The 19273-nt window shown below is 40.7% G+C and overlaps 2 protein-coding genes across 5 annotated transcripts in view; one reads left to right on the forward strand and one right to left on the reverse strand.

Annotated features, from left to right (window-relative positions):
• LOC139579362 (C-type lectin domain family 4 member E-like) overlaps window positions 1–19273 on the reverse strand; it is a 295157-nt gene that overhangs the window by 60883 nt on the left and 215001 nt on the right. The gene's annotated exons all lie outside the window — the stretch shown is intronic.
• LOC139579360 (C-type lectin domain family 12 member B-like) lies at window positions 7245–15341 on the forward strand. 3 transcript variants are annotated; one of them, XM_071407936.1, is made up of 5 exons: window positions 7245–7575; window positions 7736–7837; window positions 8717–8887; window positions 9025–9149; window positions 9224–9364. In XM_071407936.1, the coding sequence occupies exons 1-5, from the start codon at window positions 7359–7361 to the stop codon at window positions 9326–9328; spliced, it is 720 nt and encodes a 239-aa protein (XP_071264037.1). In that variant the 5' UTR covers window positions 7245–7358; the 3' UTR covers window positions 9329–9364. The 3 variants fall into 3 exon arrangements, with proteins under 3 accessions (XP_071264037.1, XP_071264038.1, XP_071264036.1); XM_071407937.1 differs by lacking the exon at window positions 9224–9364 and adding an exon at window positions 14750–15341 and having other exon boundaries at window positions 7269–7575; window positions 9007–9149; XM_071407935.1 differs by having other exon boundaries at window positions 7269–7575; window positions 9007–9149.

Below are 19273 nucleotides of genomic sequence, written 5' to 3' on the forward strand. Positions count from 1 at the left end.
CATCCATTGTGACATGCTGCTACAAAACGTACTGAATGGGATGCTTCAGCAGAAAGCCCCATATGTACTGTAAGCCAAGGAGGGCAAGTGACTTCCAGGACAGTGATGCATAGACCTTTAACCCTATCAGTCCCAAGCCAGAATCTGCATTTTTGAGGGCGTGTACAACCCTCATGTTTAGTGTTTCACCATTTCCTTTTCAGAGGAGACACTTTTATTCAAAGCGTCTTACCTGACAGTGAATGCATAGACTTTTAAGTGCATTTCATCCCTGCGGGAGTCGAACCCACAGCCCTGCAGATGCTGAGCCACACAGGACCTAATACTGTAATGTGTAACAGACCATGTAACCCACAACCCCTCAAAGCACCCTTTCAGCCCTTCACTGTACATTTTCTCTTTCGGACGGGCCTCTATAAAACCGAGTTTGTCTCCTGCATGTGTAACTCTGCTCTGCTTTTGGTTCTGAGACTGAGACAGGGTGTTCTTTGTGAATCAGTTGACCTTTGAAAACAAACAGTCAGTCCGTCTCCAGAGACAAACAGACACACGACTGATCATCCATCACATCAACATTATAGTTTCAACCATGTTTTAAGGATATACATACAGTTTGTTTACAATATCATTGCTGACAAATAATGGAATAAAAAAGGTATATTTTGGGTTCTGATGTGTTACAACTGTTTAACTAAGTTCATGAGGCATTTATAAGTTATCATCTTTAAGAATGGATTGTTAGACTTTATATCATAAAACAGCTGTGAGAAACAGTCCTATTGTGACTGATTATGTCACACCCCCACCCTCTTATACGTGTGTGTGTGTGTGTGTGTGTGTGTGTGTGTGTGTGTGTGTGTGTGTGTGTGTGTGTGTGTGTGTGTGTGTGTGTGTGTGTGTGTGTGTGTTCTCACATCAGTGTGTATCTCCTCAGGACCTGAGGGTTCAGGGAGAATACTCTACAGGATGGTTGCTGTGAGCTTTGGGATTCTGTGTGTTCTACAAGTCACTCTCAACATCTCCCTGAGACTAGTCTGTGAGTGTATTCTTGTCTAATCATTACACTATATCAGACTTTCACAACAAGGTCTAAATTCAGATGTTATCTGTGTACAGTAGCTAAGTTCCTCCTCTGTTACAGACCAGTTACAACAACCTGACTGACTGAAGAGAGAGACCATCTTCAGGCAAAGGTTTGTTGCAAAGTTTCTCAATGTGTTCACCTTTGCTCTTCAACAGAACAGATACTTAATACTTTGATTCCAATTTCTACTTCCTCTCCATCGAGAAAAAAACCTGTGCTTCCACCATTTTTAAAGTAGTCAACGTTGTTAACTGGGTGGGTTTTCCTAGGGGTTGTAGCCTCAATGGCGCTACCCATATTGTCAAATATAAAGAAGAGTCCTCTATCTATCTCTATGGGTCAAGGTACAGTAATAGAAGGAAGAAACTGAGCTTGTAGAAAACAGCCAGTAGGGGGAGACAAACACTTATAAAATAATGTATTATACACAACATGAGGGACTTTTCTGACCAGCATCACATTGACAAGCAGATAAAAGACAAAACCTCAAACGGACCCTTACCTTGACCCCGACCTTCACCTAATTTTAACCAATTCACAAATTGAACAGATTATAACTGTTTTATGATTTAATAAAATGATGTTATTGATGTTTAAAATGAAGCCTTTTTCTTTCTAGATGTCATGTTGTACTTGTGGTGACCTTATATCCATGGATTTTTTTTATTTATTTTTTATTTCACCTTTATTTAACCAGGTAGGCTAGTTGAGAACAAGTTCTCATTTGCAACTGCGACCTGGCCAAGATAAAGCATAGCAGTGTGAACAGACAACAACACAGAGTTACACATGGAGTAAACAATAAACAAGTCAATAACATGGTAGAAAAAAAGAAAAAAAAAAGAGAATCTATATACAATGTGTGCAAAAGGCATGAGGAGGTAGGCAATAAATCAGATAATTACAATTTAGCAGATTAACACTGGAGTGGTAAATCATCAGATGATCATGTGCAAGTAGAGATACTGGTGTGCAAAAAAGCAGAAAAGGAAATAAAAGCAGTATGGGGGGGGTGAGGTAGGTAAATTGGGTGGGCTATATACCGATGGACTATGTACAGCTGCAGCGATCGGTTAGCTGCTCGGATAGCAGATGTTTAAAGTTGTTGAGGGAGATAAAAGTCTCCAACTTCAGAGATTTTTGCAATTAGTTCCAGTCGCAGGCAGCAGAGAACTGGAAGGAAAGGCGTCCAAATGAGGTTTTGGCTTTAGGGATGATCAGTGAGATACACCTGCTAGAGCGCGTGCTACGGGTGGGTGTAGCCATCGTGACCAGTGAACTGAGATAAGGCGGCACTTTACCTAGCATAGCCTTGTAGATGACCTGGAGCCAGTGGGTCTGACGACGAACATGTAGCGAGGGCCAGCCGACTAGGGCATACAGGTCGCAGTGGTGGGTCGAATAAGGTGCTTTAGTAACAAAACGGATGGCACTGTGATAAACTGCATCCAGTTTGCTGAGTAGAGTATTGGAAGCCATTTTGTAGATGACATCGCCGAAGTCGAGGATCGGTAGGATAGTCAGTTTCACTAGGGTAAGTTTGGCGGCGTGAGTGAAGGAGGCTTTGTTGCGAAATAGAAAGCCGACTCTAGATCTAATTTTGGATTGGAGATGTGTGATATGAGTCTGGAAGGAGAGTTTGCAGTCTAGCCAGACACCTAGGTACTTATAGATATCCATGGATGAAAAGTGGCCTGTGTTTTCAGAACAGATACAGTACATAAGACCTACATAGAATGTGAATAATGACATGAAGGGTACATCTCAAATGGCATCATATTCCCTGTATAGTGCACTACTTTTGACCAGGGTCCATCACTATGTAGGAAATAGGGTTCCATTTGGGACACAGTAGTTTAGGGAAGTTATTGTTGGAGCATCTATTGTATTGTAATTTCAGTTGATTTCAGCATGTGTTGCTGTGACAACACATATTTAGCCATACCACTGACTTCCTTTAATAACAGCTTCCTGTCTGTCTGTCTGTATGTATGTCAGTGGTTGGTGGTTATTATCAGACCTGGGTCACGTATTCATTAGGAGACACCATAGTAAAATGTTTGTCAAATGAAAACATGTTATTCTCATTGGACAGGTACAGTTAGTCTCTCCCTGTTTCAGTTTGTTTTCTTCTGTTTGGTACCTAATGAATACAACCCAAATACTTTAGCTGTGCGTGGTTGAGCTTGTCTGGCTTAATGTAACCAATAGAATAGTCCCAAACACTCAAAGTATTTTACAGATATTAGATAGTTTTTAAACCCAGGTCTAGTTATTCATTATTTTTTAAATCATCCAGAGACATTATTAACATGTATACATCCAATATGTTAATCAGTTATATATAGTAGTAAGAGACCATATAAGAGGGTGTGTCTGGTGTATGTATTTGTATTTATTATGGATCCCCATTAGTTCCTGCCAAGGCAGCAGCTACTCTTCCTGGGGTCCACCAAAAATAAGAAACAAACAATTTTAACAACATTACAATACATTCACAACAGATTTCACAACACATTAAATGTGCCCTCAGGCCCCTACTCTACAACACAAAATCCATGTGTACGTGTGTGTATAGTGCCTATGTTAACTAGTGTGTGTATGCATGTGTATGTTTCTATGTTTGTGTTGCTTCACAGTATGTGGGTGGAACTTCCCCCAGAAGACCAGGAAGTTACTCAGGAATCAGATAACAAGGTGAAAAGAAGAAGAAAGTGTCCCAACTATAACCAGCCAGGACATGTTACTGTATAACCAGCCAGGACATGTTACTGTATAACCAGCCAGGACATGTTACTGTATAACCAGCCAGGACATGTTACTGTATAACCAGCCAGGACATGTTACTGTATAACCAGCCAGGACATGTTACTGTATAACCAGCCAAGACATGTTACTGTATAACCAGCCAGGACATGTAACTGTATAACCAGCCAGGACATGTTACTGTATAACCAGCCAAGACATGTTACTGTATACCAGCCATGACATGTTACTCTATAACCAGCCAAGACATGTTACTGTATAACCAGCCAGGACATGTTACTGTATAACCAGCCAGGACATGTTACTGTATAATCAGCCAGGACATGTTACAGTATAACGAGCCATGACATGCTTCTGTTCCACAAATCTCCATCTACAACATGGTCAAAAGCAATCAGCTTCGGACTCAGACACTCTGTACTGGGTGCCCTTCCCTGGGTGCACAATGAGTTTTTACCCCTAGCACTACACAACTGATTCTAATCATCAAAGCTTGATGATGAATTGGTTATTTGAATCAGCTGTGTAGTGTAGGGTAAAAACCAAAACGTTCACCAATTGGGGCCCCAGGACTGAGTTTGGGAAACCCTGCTTTAAAACCTCTTGACACTACAGGGGGTGCTGTTTCAACTTGGACATTTATCGTTCCCAAATTAAACTGCCTCGTACTCAATTCTTGCTCGTACAATATGCATATTATTATTACTATTGGATAGAAAACAATCTCTAGTTTCTAAAACCGTTTGAATTATGTCTGTGGGTGAACCAGAACTCTTTCTGCAGCGAAATCCATGACAGGAACTGCGAAGTTCTGAAAACGAGGCTCTGTTCTCAGATCAGTTTAAAGCTCTGTATGTATCCTATGGGTCGACATGAACTGCACCCGCCTTCCCCTGGATGTCAGTAACCAATGAGAAGTGGAATGGAGTGTCTACGTAGTTCTCAGAGCTTATAAAAGGCCAAGGAACGAAGTGAGCTCTTTTCGTCGTTCGTCATTGCGCAAAGCAAGACCTCAAGATGGCATTTTGAAACGCTCAGTTATCGGCCTTAGCTATATCCGTCTGTAATTTAATTCGATATAGGTGTTAGAAACATCATAACGAAGTTATTTTAAACCGAGTTATATCAGTTTATGCGAGTATATTGCTATTTTCGGAATTTCCTTAGTATTGCGTTTTGGGGATTTGGGCATGTTGTGGCCACATAGCTATTGTTAGCTGCTAATTCCGAAGTTGAAGACGACGTTTTACAACCAAGCAACGATTCTTTTGGACAAAGGACACCTTGCCCAAGATTCTGATGGAAGCTCGTCCAAAAGTAAGAGCTATTTATGATGTTATTCCGTATTTATGTGGAAAAATGTAAACGCATTTGTCCGCCATTATTGCGGCACTAGTCTGGCTGTAACGCACACTGTATGTCTAGTAACGTTAATTTTAAAAATCTAACTCAGCGGTTGCATTAAGAACTAATGCATCTTTCATTTGCTGTCCAACCTGTATTTTTTAGTCAATCTAATCGATAAATAATCGTAAACTTAGGTGCCTTTCCAAGATGGCGCCGGCCAGAATGCATGACCTGTTGCCACTGATCACATTGTATAGCCACGATTTGTGCTGCTAAATATGCACATTTTCGAACAAAACCTATATACATTGTGTAATATGATGTTACAGGACTGTCATCTGACTAAGTATATCAAGGTTAGTCAAAAATTATATATCTTTTGCTGTATTGTTACGATCGCTAACCTGTGCTGCTGGTAAATTGCTTGTGTTTCTGGCGTTTGTGCTAAGCTAATATAATGCTATATTGTGTTTTCGCTGTAAAACACTTAAAAAATCTGAAATATTGGCTGGATTCACAAGATGTTGGGCTTTCATTTGCTGTATGCTGTGTATTTTTCAGAAATGTTTTAAGATGAGTAATTAGGTATTTGACGTTGGTCTCTGTAATTATTCTGGCAGCTTCGGCACTATTTCAGATTGCAGCTGCAGTGTAGAACTGTGATTTATACCTGAAATATGCACATTTTTCTAAAAAAAACATATGCTATACAATAAATATGTTATCAGACTGTCATCTTATGAAGTTGTTTCTTGGTTAGTGGCTATTTATATCTTTATTTGGTCGAATTAGTGATGGCTACTGATGGAGTAAAAAACTGGTGGAGTAAAAAAAGTGGTGTCTTTTGCTAACGTGGTTAGCTAATAGATTTACATATTGTGTCTTCCCTGTAAAACATTTTAAAAATCAGAAATGATGGCTGGATTCACAAGATGTGTATCTTTCATCTGGTGTCTTCGACTTGTGATTTAATGATATTTAGATGCTAGTATTTACATGTGACGCTATGCTAGGCTATGCTAGTCAGCTTTTTTACTGTGGTGGGTGCTCCCGGATCCGGGTTTGGGAGGAATTAGAGGTTAAGACACTGTAGCTTTAGTCAGAAAACAATGTTGAAAATGTCTGAGTCCATCTATACAAAGCCAGATATGACCATTAAGGTTTGACAGAGGTGAGATGGAAGAGAGGATTGTGGATATCTACATCAGTGCAGAGACCATGGGGGAACGGTGAATTCAGCACTACGATACATCTGCAGAATGGCCAGTTACATGACAGTTACAACACCCTTACTGAAGAGAGAGGCTAGCTACAGACCAGTTACAACAACCTGACTGAAGAGAGAGACCAGCTACAGGCAAGCTACAACAACTTGACTAAAGAGAGAGACCAATTACAACCAGTTACAACAACCTGACTAAAGAGAGAGACCAGCTACAGACCCGTTACAACAACCAGACTAAAGAGAGAGACCAGCTACAGACCAGATACAACAACCTGACTGAAGAGAGAGACCAGCTACAGGCAAGATACAACAACCTGACTAAAGAGAGAGACCAGTTACAGACCAGATACAACAACCTGACTGAAGAGAGAGACCAGCTACAGGCAAGATACAACAACTTGACTAAAGAGAGAGACCAGCTACAAAGGGAGAGAGATGATTTTGAAGGCTGGTACTACATCTCGACCAAGACAAAAAACTGGAGGGACAGAAGAAAGGACTGAATGAACAGAGGAACAGCATTGAAGCCTCATTTATCAAGACTACTTAACCCATCATAGTCTAAGCCCTGTTTCATCTGGGGGGGGGGGGGGCTGAGATCTAAAACAGCAACATTTTCTCTCAGCCTCATGGCAAAATGTGGAGATTAGCTACAAACTGAGCAACTCCACTGCCACGACAGCAAACGACACACAAAATTTTTTTGTATGAACATATTCATGTAATCACTACTTATCAGCATCCTGTGTGTCTAGATATAAAGAAGTATAAAATGTCCCAACCTCAACCACCATGTTACTATTTCATCATCTTCCTCTTTTTACATTTTCCTTTAAATCTGGGGATGACATCTTAAACAGTTAGTCTCAGACAGAGCAGAGACAGAGACAGACCCAGAAACAGACAGAGGGGCAACGATAGGACCAGAACCTGAGTATGGACAGAAAACACAGTAAGTTGTTGGAGATGTCTGAAGCCATCTATGCTGAGCCCGATATGACCAAGAAGGTCAAGTTTAACAGAGGTGAGATGAAGGAGAGGTTTGTGGATATCTACGTCAGTGCAGACACCCTGAGAGACGGTGAGACCAGCACCAAGAGAGAAGAGACAGAGGACACTGCTCCTAATAATGGACCAGGAGACCAGCACTCAGGTAACACACACACACGCACTCACTCACACACGCAAATAAATGACACACACAATATATTAAACAGGTGAGATTACCCTGTAGTACGATACCTTTATTTGTCCCAATCTTGGATGATACAGTAAAACATATTACCAAAGATCTTTAATCATTTGTGATTCAGTACATGTTCAGTGGTGGAAGAGACCCTCTGGAGTTGCTGCAGTGTGTCTGGGGCTGCTGTGTGTTCTCCTACTGGCTGGGATCATAGGCCTGTCTGTCCAATGTAAGTCTACAGTATATCTATACTAAACAACAATATAAATGCAACATGCAAACATTTCTAAGATTTTACTGAGTTACAGTTCATGTCAGTCAATGGAAATAAATTCATTAGGCCCTAATCTATGGATGTCACATGACTGGCAGAGGTTCAGCCATGGGTGGGCCTTGGAGGGCATAGGTCCACCCAGTTGGCAGCCAGATTCCAACTACTGGGGAACCAGTTTCAGCCAATCAGAATGAGTTTTTCCCCACAAAGGGCTTTATAACAGACAGAAATAATCCTCAGCACCCTCCCTCAGACGATCCAACAGGTGAAGAAGACAGATGTGGAGGTCATGGACTGGCATGGTTACATGTGGTCTGTGGTTGTTAGGCCAGTTGAACGTACTGCCAAATTCTCTAAACAACATTGGAGTCAGCTTATGTTAGAGAAATGAACATTAATTTATCTGGCAACAGCTCTGGTGGACATTCCTGCAGTTAGCATGCCAGATGCACGTTCCCTCAAAACTTGAGACATCTGTGGCAAAACGACACATTTTATAGTGGCCTTTTATTGTCCACAGCAGAAGGTGCACCTGTGTAATGATCATGCTGTTTAATCAGCATCTTGATATGCCACACCTGTCAGGTGGATGGATTATCTTGGCAAAGGATACATGCTGAATAACAGGGATGTAAACACATTTGAGAGAAAAAAGCTTTTTATGCGCATGAAACATTTCTGGGTCTTTTAATTCATCTCATGAAACATGGGACCAACACTTTACATGTTACATTTATATTTTTGTTCACTGTTTAAATAGTTCTTATAATTCAGATTTAGTAGTTCTGATATGATCTATTTTAGTAAGCAACTTCTTCTTTATTGTTGTTGCAGACAGCAACGTCTCAAAGAACTCATCTGCAGAGAGAGACCAGCTTCAGACCAGTTACAACAACCTGACTACAGAGAGAGACCAGCTACAGACCAGTAACAACAACCTGACTACAGAGAGAGACCAGCTACAGACTGAGAGAGATGTTCTTAGCGGGAGGCTTTCCAATCTCAGTGAGTAAACCCACAATAATAAATTATCATTAACAACACAGACCTGATCATCAGTCTGTGTTCCTTCATTAAGTATCCAGGGTGATAAGTTGAAGGAAATTCATGTTATATTCTTGCAGAAAAAACCTGTCCTGAAGGCTGGCAGAAGTTTGAATCAAGTTGGTACTTCCTGTCTACTGAGACTAAAACCTGGAAGGAGAGCAGAGAGGAATGTCTGGAGAGAGGAGCAGACCTGGTGATCATAAACAACAGAGAGGAACAGGTGAGAGAGAGAGAAAGACACACGGTTAGATATTATCAAACAAATGAATATATATTTATGTTTCTCAACAACAGGAGTTTCTCGTCAACCTGAAGAAGAGATTCTGGATTGGTCTGACTGACTCTGTTAAGGAGGGGACCTGGAAATGGGTGGACGGCACCCTACTGACCAGAAGGTGAGATATGATAACTAATCTGTCAATAAGGCTCCATTCAACCTTTTTCTATACATGATATTGTCAATGATGGCAGCAATCAACAAAGTTAACTTTAAGATGAAACATGTCTGTATATTATTTAGGATTGTGATGTTCTAACTGTGATGTCTGACTGTTTTTAACCCTGTAGGTACTGGTATTAATCGTGATATCTGACTGTTTTAACCCTGTAGGTACTGGTATTAAACATGATATCTGACTGTTGTTAACCCTGTAGGTACTGGTATTAACCATGATATCTGACTGTTGTTAACCCTGTAGCTACTGGTATTAACCATGATATCTGACTGTTGTTAACCCTGTAGGTACTGGTATTAACCATGATATCTGACTGTTTTTATTCCTGTAGGTACTGATATTAACCATGATATCTAACTGTTGTTAACCCTGTAGGTACTGGTATTAACCATGATATCTGACTGTTTTAACCCTGTAGGTACTGGTATTAACCATGATATCTGACTGTTTTTAACCCTGTAGGTACTGGTAATAACCATGATATCTGACTGTTGTTAACCCTGTAGGTACTGGTATTAACCATGATATCTGACTGTTGTTAACCCTGTAGGTACTGGTATTAACCATGATATCTGACTGTTTTTAACCCTGTAGGTACTGGTATTAACCATGATATCTGACTGTTGTTAACCCTGTAGGTACTGGTATTAACCATGATATCTAACTGTTTTAACCCTGTAGGTACTGGTATTAACCATGATATCTGACTGTTTTTAACCCTGTAGGTACTGGTATTAACCATGATATCTGACTGTTGTTATCCCTATAGGTACTGGTATTAACCATGATATCTGACTGTTTTTAACCCTGTAGGTACTGGTTTTAACCATGATATCTGACTGTTTTTAACCCTGTAGGTACTGGTATTAACCATGATATCTGACTGTTGTTAACCCTGTAGGTACTGGTATTAACCATGATATCTGACTGTTTTTAACCCTGTAGGTACTGGTATTAACCATGATATCTGACTGTTGTTAACCCTGTAGGTACTGGTATTAACCATGATATCTAACTGTTTTAACCCTGTAGGTACTGGTATTAACCATGATATCTGACTGTTTTTAACCCTGTAAGTGCTGGTTTTAACCATGATATCTGACTGTTGTTAACCCTGTATGTACTGGTATTAACCATAATATCTGACTGTTTTTAACCCTGTAAGTGCTGGTATTAACCATGATATCTGACTGTTGTTAACCCTGTAAGTGCTGGTATTAACCATGATATCTGACTGTTGTTAACCCTGTAGGTACTGGTATTAACCATGATATCTGACTGTTTTTAACCCTGTAGGTACTGGTATTAACCATGATATCTGACTGTTGTTAACCCTGTAGGTACTGGTATTAACCATGATATCTAACTGTTTTAACCCTGTAGGTACTGGTATTAACCATGATATCTGACTGTTTTTAACCCTGTAAGTGCTGGTATTAACCATGATATCTGACTGTTGTTAACCCTGTAGGTACTGGTATTAACCATGACATCTGACTGTTTTTAACCCTGTAGGTACTGGTATTAACCATGATATCTGACTGTTGTTAACCCTGTAGGTACTGGTATTAACCATGATATCTAACTGTTTTAACCCTGTAGGTACTGGTATTAACCATGATATCTGACTGTTTTTAACCCTGTAAGTGCTGGTATTAACCATGATATCTGACTGTTGTTAACCCTGTAGGTACTGGTATTAACCATGATATCTCACTGTTTTTAACCCTGTAAGTGCTGGTATTAACCATGATATCTGACTGTTGTTAACCCTGTAGGTACTGGTATTAACCATGATATCTGACTGTTTTTAACCCTGTAAGTGCTGGTATTAACCATGATATCTGACTGTTTTTAACCCTGTAGGTACTGGTATTAACCATGATATCTGACTGTTGTTAACCCTGTATGTACTGGTATTAACCATGATATCTGACTGTTTTTAACCCTGTAGGTACTGGTATTAACCATGATATCTGACTGTTGTTAACCCTGTAGGTACTGGTATTAACCATGATATCTGACTGTTGTTAACCCTGTAGGTACTGGTATTAACCATGATATCTAACTGTTTTAACCCTGTAGGTACTGGTATTAACCATGATATCTGACTGTTGTTAACCCTGTAGGTACTGGTATTAACCATGAAATCTGACTGTTTTAACCCTGTAGGTAGTGGTATTAACCATGATATCTGACTGTTTTAACCCTGTAGGTAGTGGTATTAACCATGATATCTGACTGTTTTTAACCCTGTAGGTACTGGTATTAACCATGATATGTGACTGTTTTTAACCCTGTAGGTACTGGTATTAACCATGATATCTGACTGTTTTTAACCCTGTAGGTACTGGTATTAACCATGATATCTGACTGTTGTTAACAATGTAGGTACTGGTATTAACCATGAAATCTGACTGTTGTTAACCCTGTAGGTACTGGTATTAACCATGATATCTAACTGTTTTAACCCTGTAGGTACTGGTATTAACCATGATATCTGACTGTTGTTAACCCTGTAGGTACTGGTATTAACCATGAAATCTGACTGTTTTAACCCTGTAGGTACTGGTATTAACCATGATATCTGACTGTTTTTAACCCTGTAGGTACTGGTATTAACCATGATATCTGACTGTTGTTAACAATGTAGGTACTGGTATTAACCATGATATCTGACTGTTGTTAACCCTGTAGGTACTGGTATTAACCATGATATCTGACTGTTTTTAACCCTGTAGGTACTGGTATTAACCATGATATCTAACTGTTTTAACCCTGTAATTACTGGTATTAACCATGAAATCTGACTGTTTTTAACCCTGTAGGTACTGGTATTAACCATGATATCTGACTGTTGTTAACCCTGTAGGTACTGGTATTAACCATGATATCTGACTGTTGTTAACCCTGTAGGTACTGGAATTAACCATGATATATGACTGTTATTAACCCTATAGGTACTGGTATTAACCATGATGTCTGAATGTTTTTAACCCTATAGGTACTGGTATTAACCATGATGTCTGAATGTTTTTAACCCTCTAGGTACTGGAATTAACCATGATATCTGACTGTTTTAACCTTTTTGGGTACTGGTATTAACCATGATATCTGACTGTTTTTAACCCTGTAGGTACTGGTATTAACCATGATATCTGACTGTTGTTAACCCTGTAGGTACTGGTATTAACCATGATATCTAACTGTTTTAACCCTGTAGGTACTGGTATTAACCAGGATATCTGACTGTTTTAACCCTGTAGGTACTGGTATTAACCATGATATCTGACTGTTTTAACCCTGTAGGTACTGGTATTAACCAGGATATCTGACTGTTTTAACCCTGTAGGTACTGGTATTAACCATGATATCTGACTGTTTTTAACCCTGTAAGTGCTGGTATTAACCATGATATCTTACTGTTTTTAACCCTGTAGGTACTGGTATTAACCATGATATCTGACTGTTGTTAACCCTGTAGGTACTGGTATTAACCATGATATCTAACTGTTTTAACCCTGTAGGTACTGGTATTAACCATGATATCTAACTGTTTTAACCCTGTAGGTACTGGTATTAACCAGGATATCTGACTGTTTTAACCCTGTAGGTACTGGTATTAACCATGATATCTGACTGTTTTAACCCTGTAGGTACTGGTATTAACCAGGATATCTGACTGTTTTAACCCTGTAGGTACTGGTATTAACCATGATATCGGACTGTTTTTAACCCTGTAAGTGCTGGTATTAACCATGATATCTTACTGTTTTTAACCCTGTAGGTACTGGTATTAACCATGATATCTGACTGTTTTTAACCCTGTAAGTGCTGTTATTAACCATGATATCTGACTGTTTTTAACCCTGTAGGTACTGGTATTAACCATGATATCTGACTGTTGTTAACCCTGTATGTACTGGTATTAACCATGATATCTGACTGTTTTTAACCCTGTAGGTACTGGTATTAACCATGATATCTGACTGTTGTTAACCCTGTAGGTACTGGTATTAACCATGATATCTGACTGTTGTTAACCCTGTAGGTACTGGTATTAACCATGATATCTAACTGTTTTAACCCTGTAGGTACTGGTATTAACCATGATATCTGACTGTTGTTAACCCTGTAGGTACTGGTATTAACCATGAAATCTGACTGTTTTAACCCTGTAGGTAGTGGTATTAACCATGATATCTGACTGTTTTAACCCTGTAGGTAGTGGTATTAACCATGATATCTGACTGTTTTTAACCCTGTAGGTACTGGTATTAACCATGATATGTGACTGTTTTTAACCCTGTAGGTACTGGTATTAACCATGATATCTGACTGTTTTTAACCCTGTAGGTACTGGTATTAACCATGATATCTGACTGTTGTTAACAATGTAGGTACTGGTATTAACCATGATATCTGACTGTTGTTAACCCTGTAGGTACTGGTATTAACCATGATATCTAACTGTTTTAACCCTGTAGGTACTGGTATTAACCATGATATCTGACTGTTGTTAACCCTGTAGGTACTGGTATTAACCATGACATCTGACTGTTTTAACCCTGTAGGTACTGGTATTAACCATGATATCTGACTGTTTTTAACCCTGTAGGTACTGGTATTAACCATGATATCTGACTGTTGTTAACAATGTAGGTACTGGTATTAACCATGATATCTGACTGTTGTTAACCCTGTAGGTACTGGTATTAACCATGATATCTGACTGTTTTTAACCCTGTAGGTACTGGTATTAACCATGATATCTAACTGTTTTAACCCTGTAATTACTGGTATTAACCATGAAATCTGACTGTTTTTAACCCTGTAGGTACTGGTATTAACCATGATATCTGACTGTTGTTAACAATGTAGGTACTGGTATTAACCATGATATCTGACTGTTGTTAACCCTGTAGGTACTGGTATTAACCATGATATCTGACTGTTGTTAACCCTGTAGGTACTGGTATTAACCATAATATATGACTGTTATTAACCCTATAGGTACTGGTATTAACCATGATGTCTGAATGTTTTTAACCCTATAGGTACTGGTATTAACCATGATGTCTGAATGTTTTTAACCCTCTAGGTACTGGAATTAACCATGATATCTGACTGTTTTAACCTTTTTGGGTACTGGTATTAACCATGATATCTGACTGTTATTAACCCTGTAGGTACTGGTATTAACCATGATATCTGACTGTTTTTAACCCTATAGGTACTGGTATTAACCATGATATCTGACTGTTGTTAACCCTGTATGTACTGGTATTAACCATGATATCTGACTGTTGTTAACCCTGTAGGTACTGGTATTAACCATGATATCTGACTGTTGTTAACCCTGTAGGTACTGGTATGAACCACAGCCTGATAATGGTGGTGTCAATCCAGTAAATGGTGAGGAGGACTGTGTTGAGATACGCACAGATCAGAGACCTCTGAATGCATGGAATGACTTGTCATGTGCGGAGAATCTTCACTGGATTTGTGAGAAAGTGCCTTAACATCACCATGACAACAGACTGTAACACATACAGCAGCCTACAGCACAGAACTCTGTCTCTCTGTCTCTCTGTCTCTCTGTCTCTCTGTCTCTCTGTCTCTCTGTCTCTCTGTCTCTCTGTCTCTCTCTCTCTCTCTCTCTCTCTCTCTCTCTGTCTCTCTGTCTCTCTGTCTCTCTGTCTCTCTCTGTCTCTGTCTCTGTCTCTCTCTGTCTCTGTCTCTCTCTCTCTCTCTCTCTCTCTCTCTCTCTCTCTCTCTCTCTCTCTCTCTCTCTCTCTCTCTCTCTCTCTCTCTCTCTCTCTCTCTCTCTCTCTCTCTCTCTCTCTCTCTCTCTCTCTCTCTCTCTCTCTCTCTCTCTCTCTCTTTCTCTCTCTCAAACCCACACACGGCATGTTTTATTTGTTTGTATTAGCATATTAATAAAAGTCCAACTTATTTCCTGATTGTTGCTTCTTGTGTCTCAGTAGTTATGTTTCACACATTATCAGACACAACATCAAGTTAGCACAGTAGACTCAACAGAATACATTTAACAATTAAAATGTAATTTTGCTGTTATAATACCAAACCACACACTCACACTAGTTTACATGTCTGAATGAGCATATTAAAACAATTCCTACTTATTTCCTGATTGTAACTTCCTGTTAACCAATAGGCTAGTTATGTTCCACAAAACATGGTGGAAGTGCGATGATGTGAAACCGAGGTAATGGCGCTAAGTACAAACCTTTGTCTGCTGCATACAAGCCAAGTCAATTTAAAAACAAATCGATTTGTTCTCTTGAGGATCTTGGATCCCATCATTCTGCTAGCTCTGTTGAGAAACTCAAGGTGGAGTCGGTCTCCAGTAATATTTGCTCTGAAATGAAGCCTAGCCAGGATGAAATGCCTGCAGCGGCAGCTATAGTAGAGACTTCCAGCCTTGGCCCTGATCTAACCGGAGACGATTTTGGAGGGTAGGATTGAGATTTTGGGAAAAGGTGGATCCCTGCTCTTTGGCCGACCCATATGTTGTGTCAAGCTGGGAACTGTTACATATGTCACATGTTCGAGAAGTGTAATTGTTTAGATTGTGTGCATCCAGAGGCAGAGGGTGCTCCACATCACACATCTCAGGGCTCGACCTGTGGTGTGCTTTGCTCTGCGGAGCAGGGTGCCTCTCAAAGGAGTGATCAGTGGAGAGGTGTTGAGTGTAGATCTGAAAAACAATATTTCTGGTGTTTTTTACATCCTCGGTTGGTGAGAAGTAGACCCGGTGACTGAGACTGAGAATACCCAGAATGTCTTGTTGAGCTTTAATAGAGAGTTCTTACCTGTCAGGTTAGGTTATGTCAGCTAATTGGGGGTTTGCAGAAGGTTTCCTATGCTGAGGCAGTGAGGAAAGTAGATGATAACCTAAGGGTGAGTGATTCGACTGGGATCCCCCCCCCCCCCCCCCCCCCACTGAGTAGGACTGAAGACAGAGATCCAGAGAAGATATGTTTTAGATTTCTTGCATTTATTGTCATGGTCATTAATTGTACTGCACTGATGGAGCGGAAATCCCAGAAGATACTGTGTGGTAGCGGCAGCAGTGTGAGGGATTTTAGTGCAGAAGATCTACAGGGGGTTTTGAGAGAAGGGGTTCCATCCTCCCTGGCCGACGGCCTGATGTAGCATATGATAGGGCCAAAGTAGAGGGATGGGGGGGTGGGTGTGTTGGGATAGTGCTGTATACAGGTGTAGGATCTAATAGGGCCAAGTAGAGGGATGGGGTGGTGGGTGTGTTGGGCATAGTGCTGTACACAGGTGTAGGATCTGATAGGGCCAAGTAGTGGGATGGGGTGGTGGGTGTGTTGGGGATAGTGGTGTATACAGGTGTAGGATGTTAATTTGATCCCCCTGTTGCACAATAACTTTTCTGCAATGCATTTAGCATGTAGTTTAGTATTGGTAGTCTAGTATTGGCATGTATTTTCAAATACAAATATTATAATATTTTAATACTCCTACATATTTCAATCCAGGTCTGACTCATATCCTACTTTCTCTTCTGCACTGCAGGTGAAGCAGGAAGTGATACATTTTCCTTGATGGGCCTTGAGGGAAAGAAAGAGTTTTGGCGCCACCTGCTGACAATTTAAAGTAATGATCTCTCTGCAAAGAGGTGAGTTTATGAAGGAACAGTTTCTCTCTCTGTCGCCCTCTACAGACGGTCTGTGTCATGGTAACGCTGCTCCCTGTAATACTACGGTGAATCTTTTGTCAGAGGAAAAATCATTGTTACACTCAGCAAAACGCCTGTCACCGGTTGTCCTTTATTCCTTTTCTCTTTCTTACCCTGGTGTCTCTCTCTTTCTCTCTCTCTCTCTTACTGTCTCTCCCTCCATCCATCCTGACCAGCAAAAACTCCAGGCCCCCATTATTATAATGACAGCACAGAGTTCTTCTGGTCAGGTGGTCAGCAAGTTGAACTCCTGGTCCACTGCTGCAAATTCTTTTTTCTCCCAAACAGACAGACATTGATGTATCTATAATATGTGACCTACAGACCCTGGTGTTGTAACACTACAGACCCCGGTGTTGTAACACTAACAGACCCTGGTGTTGTAACACTAACAGACCCTGGTGTTGTAACACTAACAGACCCTGGTGTTGTAACACTACAGATCCTGGTGTTGTAACACTACAGACCCTGGTGTTGTAACACTACAGATCCTGGTGTTGTAACACTACAGACCCTGGTGTTGTAACACTACTGACCCTGGTGTTGTAACACTACAGATCCTGGTGTTGTAACACTACAGACCCTGGTGTTGTAACACTACAGACCCTGGTGTTGTAACACTACATACCCTGGTGTTGTAACACTACAGACCCTGGTGTTGTACACTACAGACCCCGGTGTTGTAACACTACAGACCCTGGTGTTGTAACACTACAGACCCTGGTGTTGTAACACTACAGACCCCGGTGTTGTAACACTAACAGACCCTGGTGTTGTAACACTACAGACCCCGGTGTTGTAACACTAACAGACCCTGGTGTTGTAACACTACAGACCCTGGTGTTGTAACACTACAGACCCCGGTGTTGTAACACTACATACCCTGGTGTTGTAACACTACAGACCCTGATGTTGTAACACTACAGACCCTGATGTTGTAACACTACAGACCCTGGTGTTGTAACACTACAGACCCTGGTGTTGTAACACTACAGACCCCGGTGTTGTAACACTACATACCCTGGTGTTGTACACTACAACCTCTGTGTTTTAACACTACAGACCCTGGTGCTGTAACACTATAGACCCTGGTGTTGTAACACTACAGACCCTGGTGTTGTACACTACAACCTCTGTGTTTTAACACTACAGACCCTGGTGTTGTAACACTATAGACCCAGGTGTTGTAACACTACAGATCCTGGTGTTGTAACACTACAGACCCCGGTGTTGTAACACTAACAGACCCTGGTGTTGTAACACTACAGACCCCGGTGTTGTAACACTAACAGACCCCGGTGTTGTAACACTACAGACCCTGGTGTTGTAACACTAACAGACCCTGGTGTTGTAACACTAACAGACCCTGGTGTTGTAACACTACACACCCCGGTGTTGTAACACTACAGACCCCGGTGTTGTAACACTAACAGACCCTGGTGTTGTAACACTAACAGACCCTGGTGTTGTAACACTAACAGACCCTGGTGTTGTAACACTACAGACCCCGGTGTTGTAACACTAACAGACCCCGGTGTTGTAACACTACAGACCCTGGTGTTGTAACACTAACAGACCCTGGTGTTGTAACACTACAGACCCTGGTGTTGTAACACTACAGACCCTGGTGTTGTAACACTACAGACCCTGGTGTTGTAACACTACAGACCCCGGTGTTGTAACACTAACAGACCCTGGTGTTGTAACACTAACAGACCCTGGTGTTGTAACACTACAACCTCGGTGTTGTAACACTACAGACCCTGGTGTTGTAACACTACAGACCCTGGTGTTGTAACACTACAGACCCTGGTGTTGTAACACTACAGACCCTGGTGTTGTAACACTACAGACCCTGGTGTTGTAACACTACACACCCTGGTGTTTTAATATTTTAACCCTGGTGTTGTAACACTACAGACCCTGGTTTATCCATCTGAGCTATTGGAACCTCCGTCTGTCCCTCTCTAGTGTCTTGCTAAGTTTTCCTGACCTGTCCGCTTCCTGTGTGGGTTGGAATGCAGATGAGTTTCGTTTCCTGAGAAAGAAAGAAAGAAAGAAAGAAAGAAAGAAAGAAAGAAAGAAAGAAAGAAAGAAAGAAAGAAAGAAAGAAAGAAAGAAAGAAAGAAAGAAAGAAAGAAAGAAAGAAAGAAAGAAAGC

The sequence above is a fragment of the Salvelinus alpinus genome, chromosome 6 (assembly GCF_045679555.1).
Source record: "Salvelinus alpinus chromosome 6, SLU_Salpinus.1, whole genome shotgun sequence".
Lineage (NCBI taxonomy): Eukaryota > Metazoa > Chordata > Actinopteri > Salmoniformes > Salmonidae > Salvelinus > Salvelinus alpinus.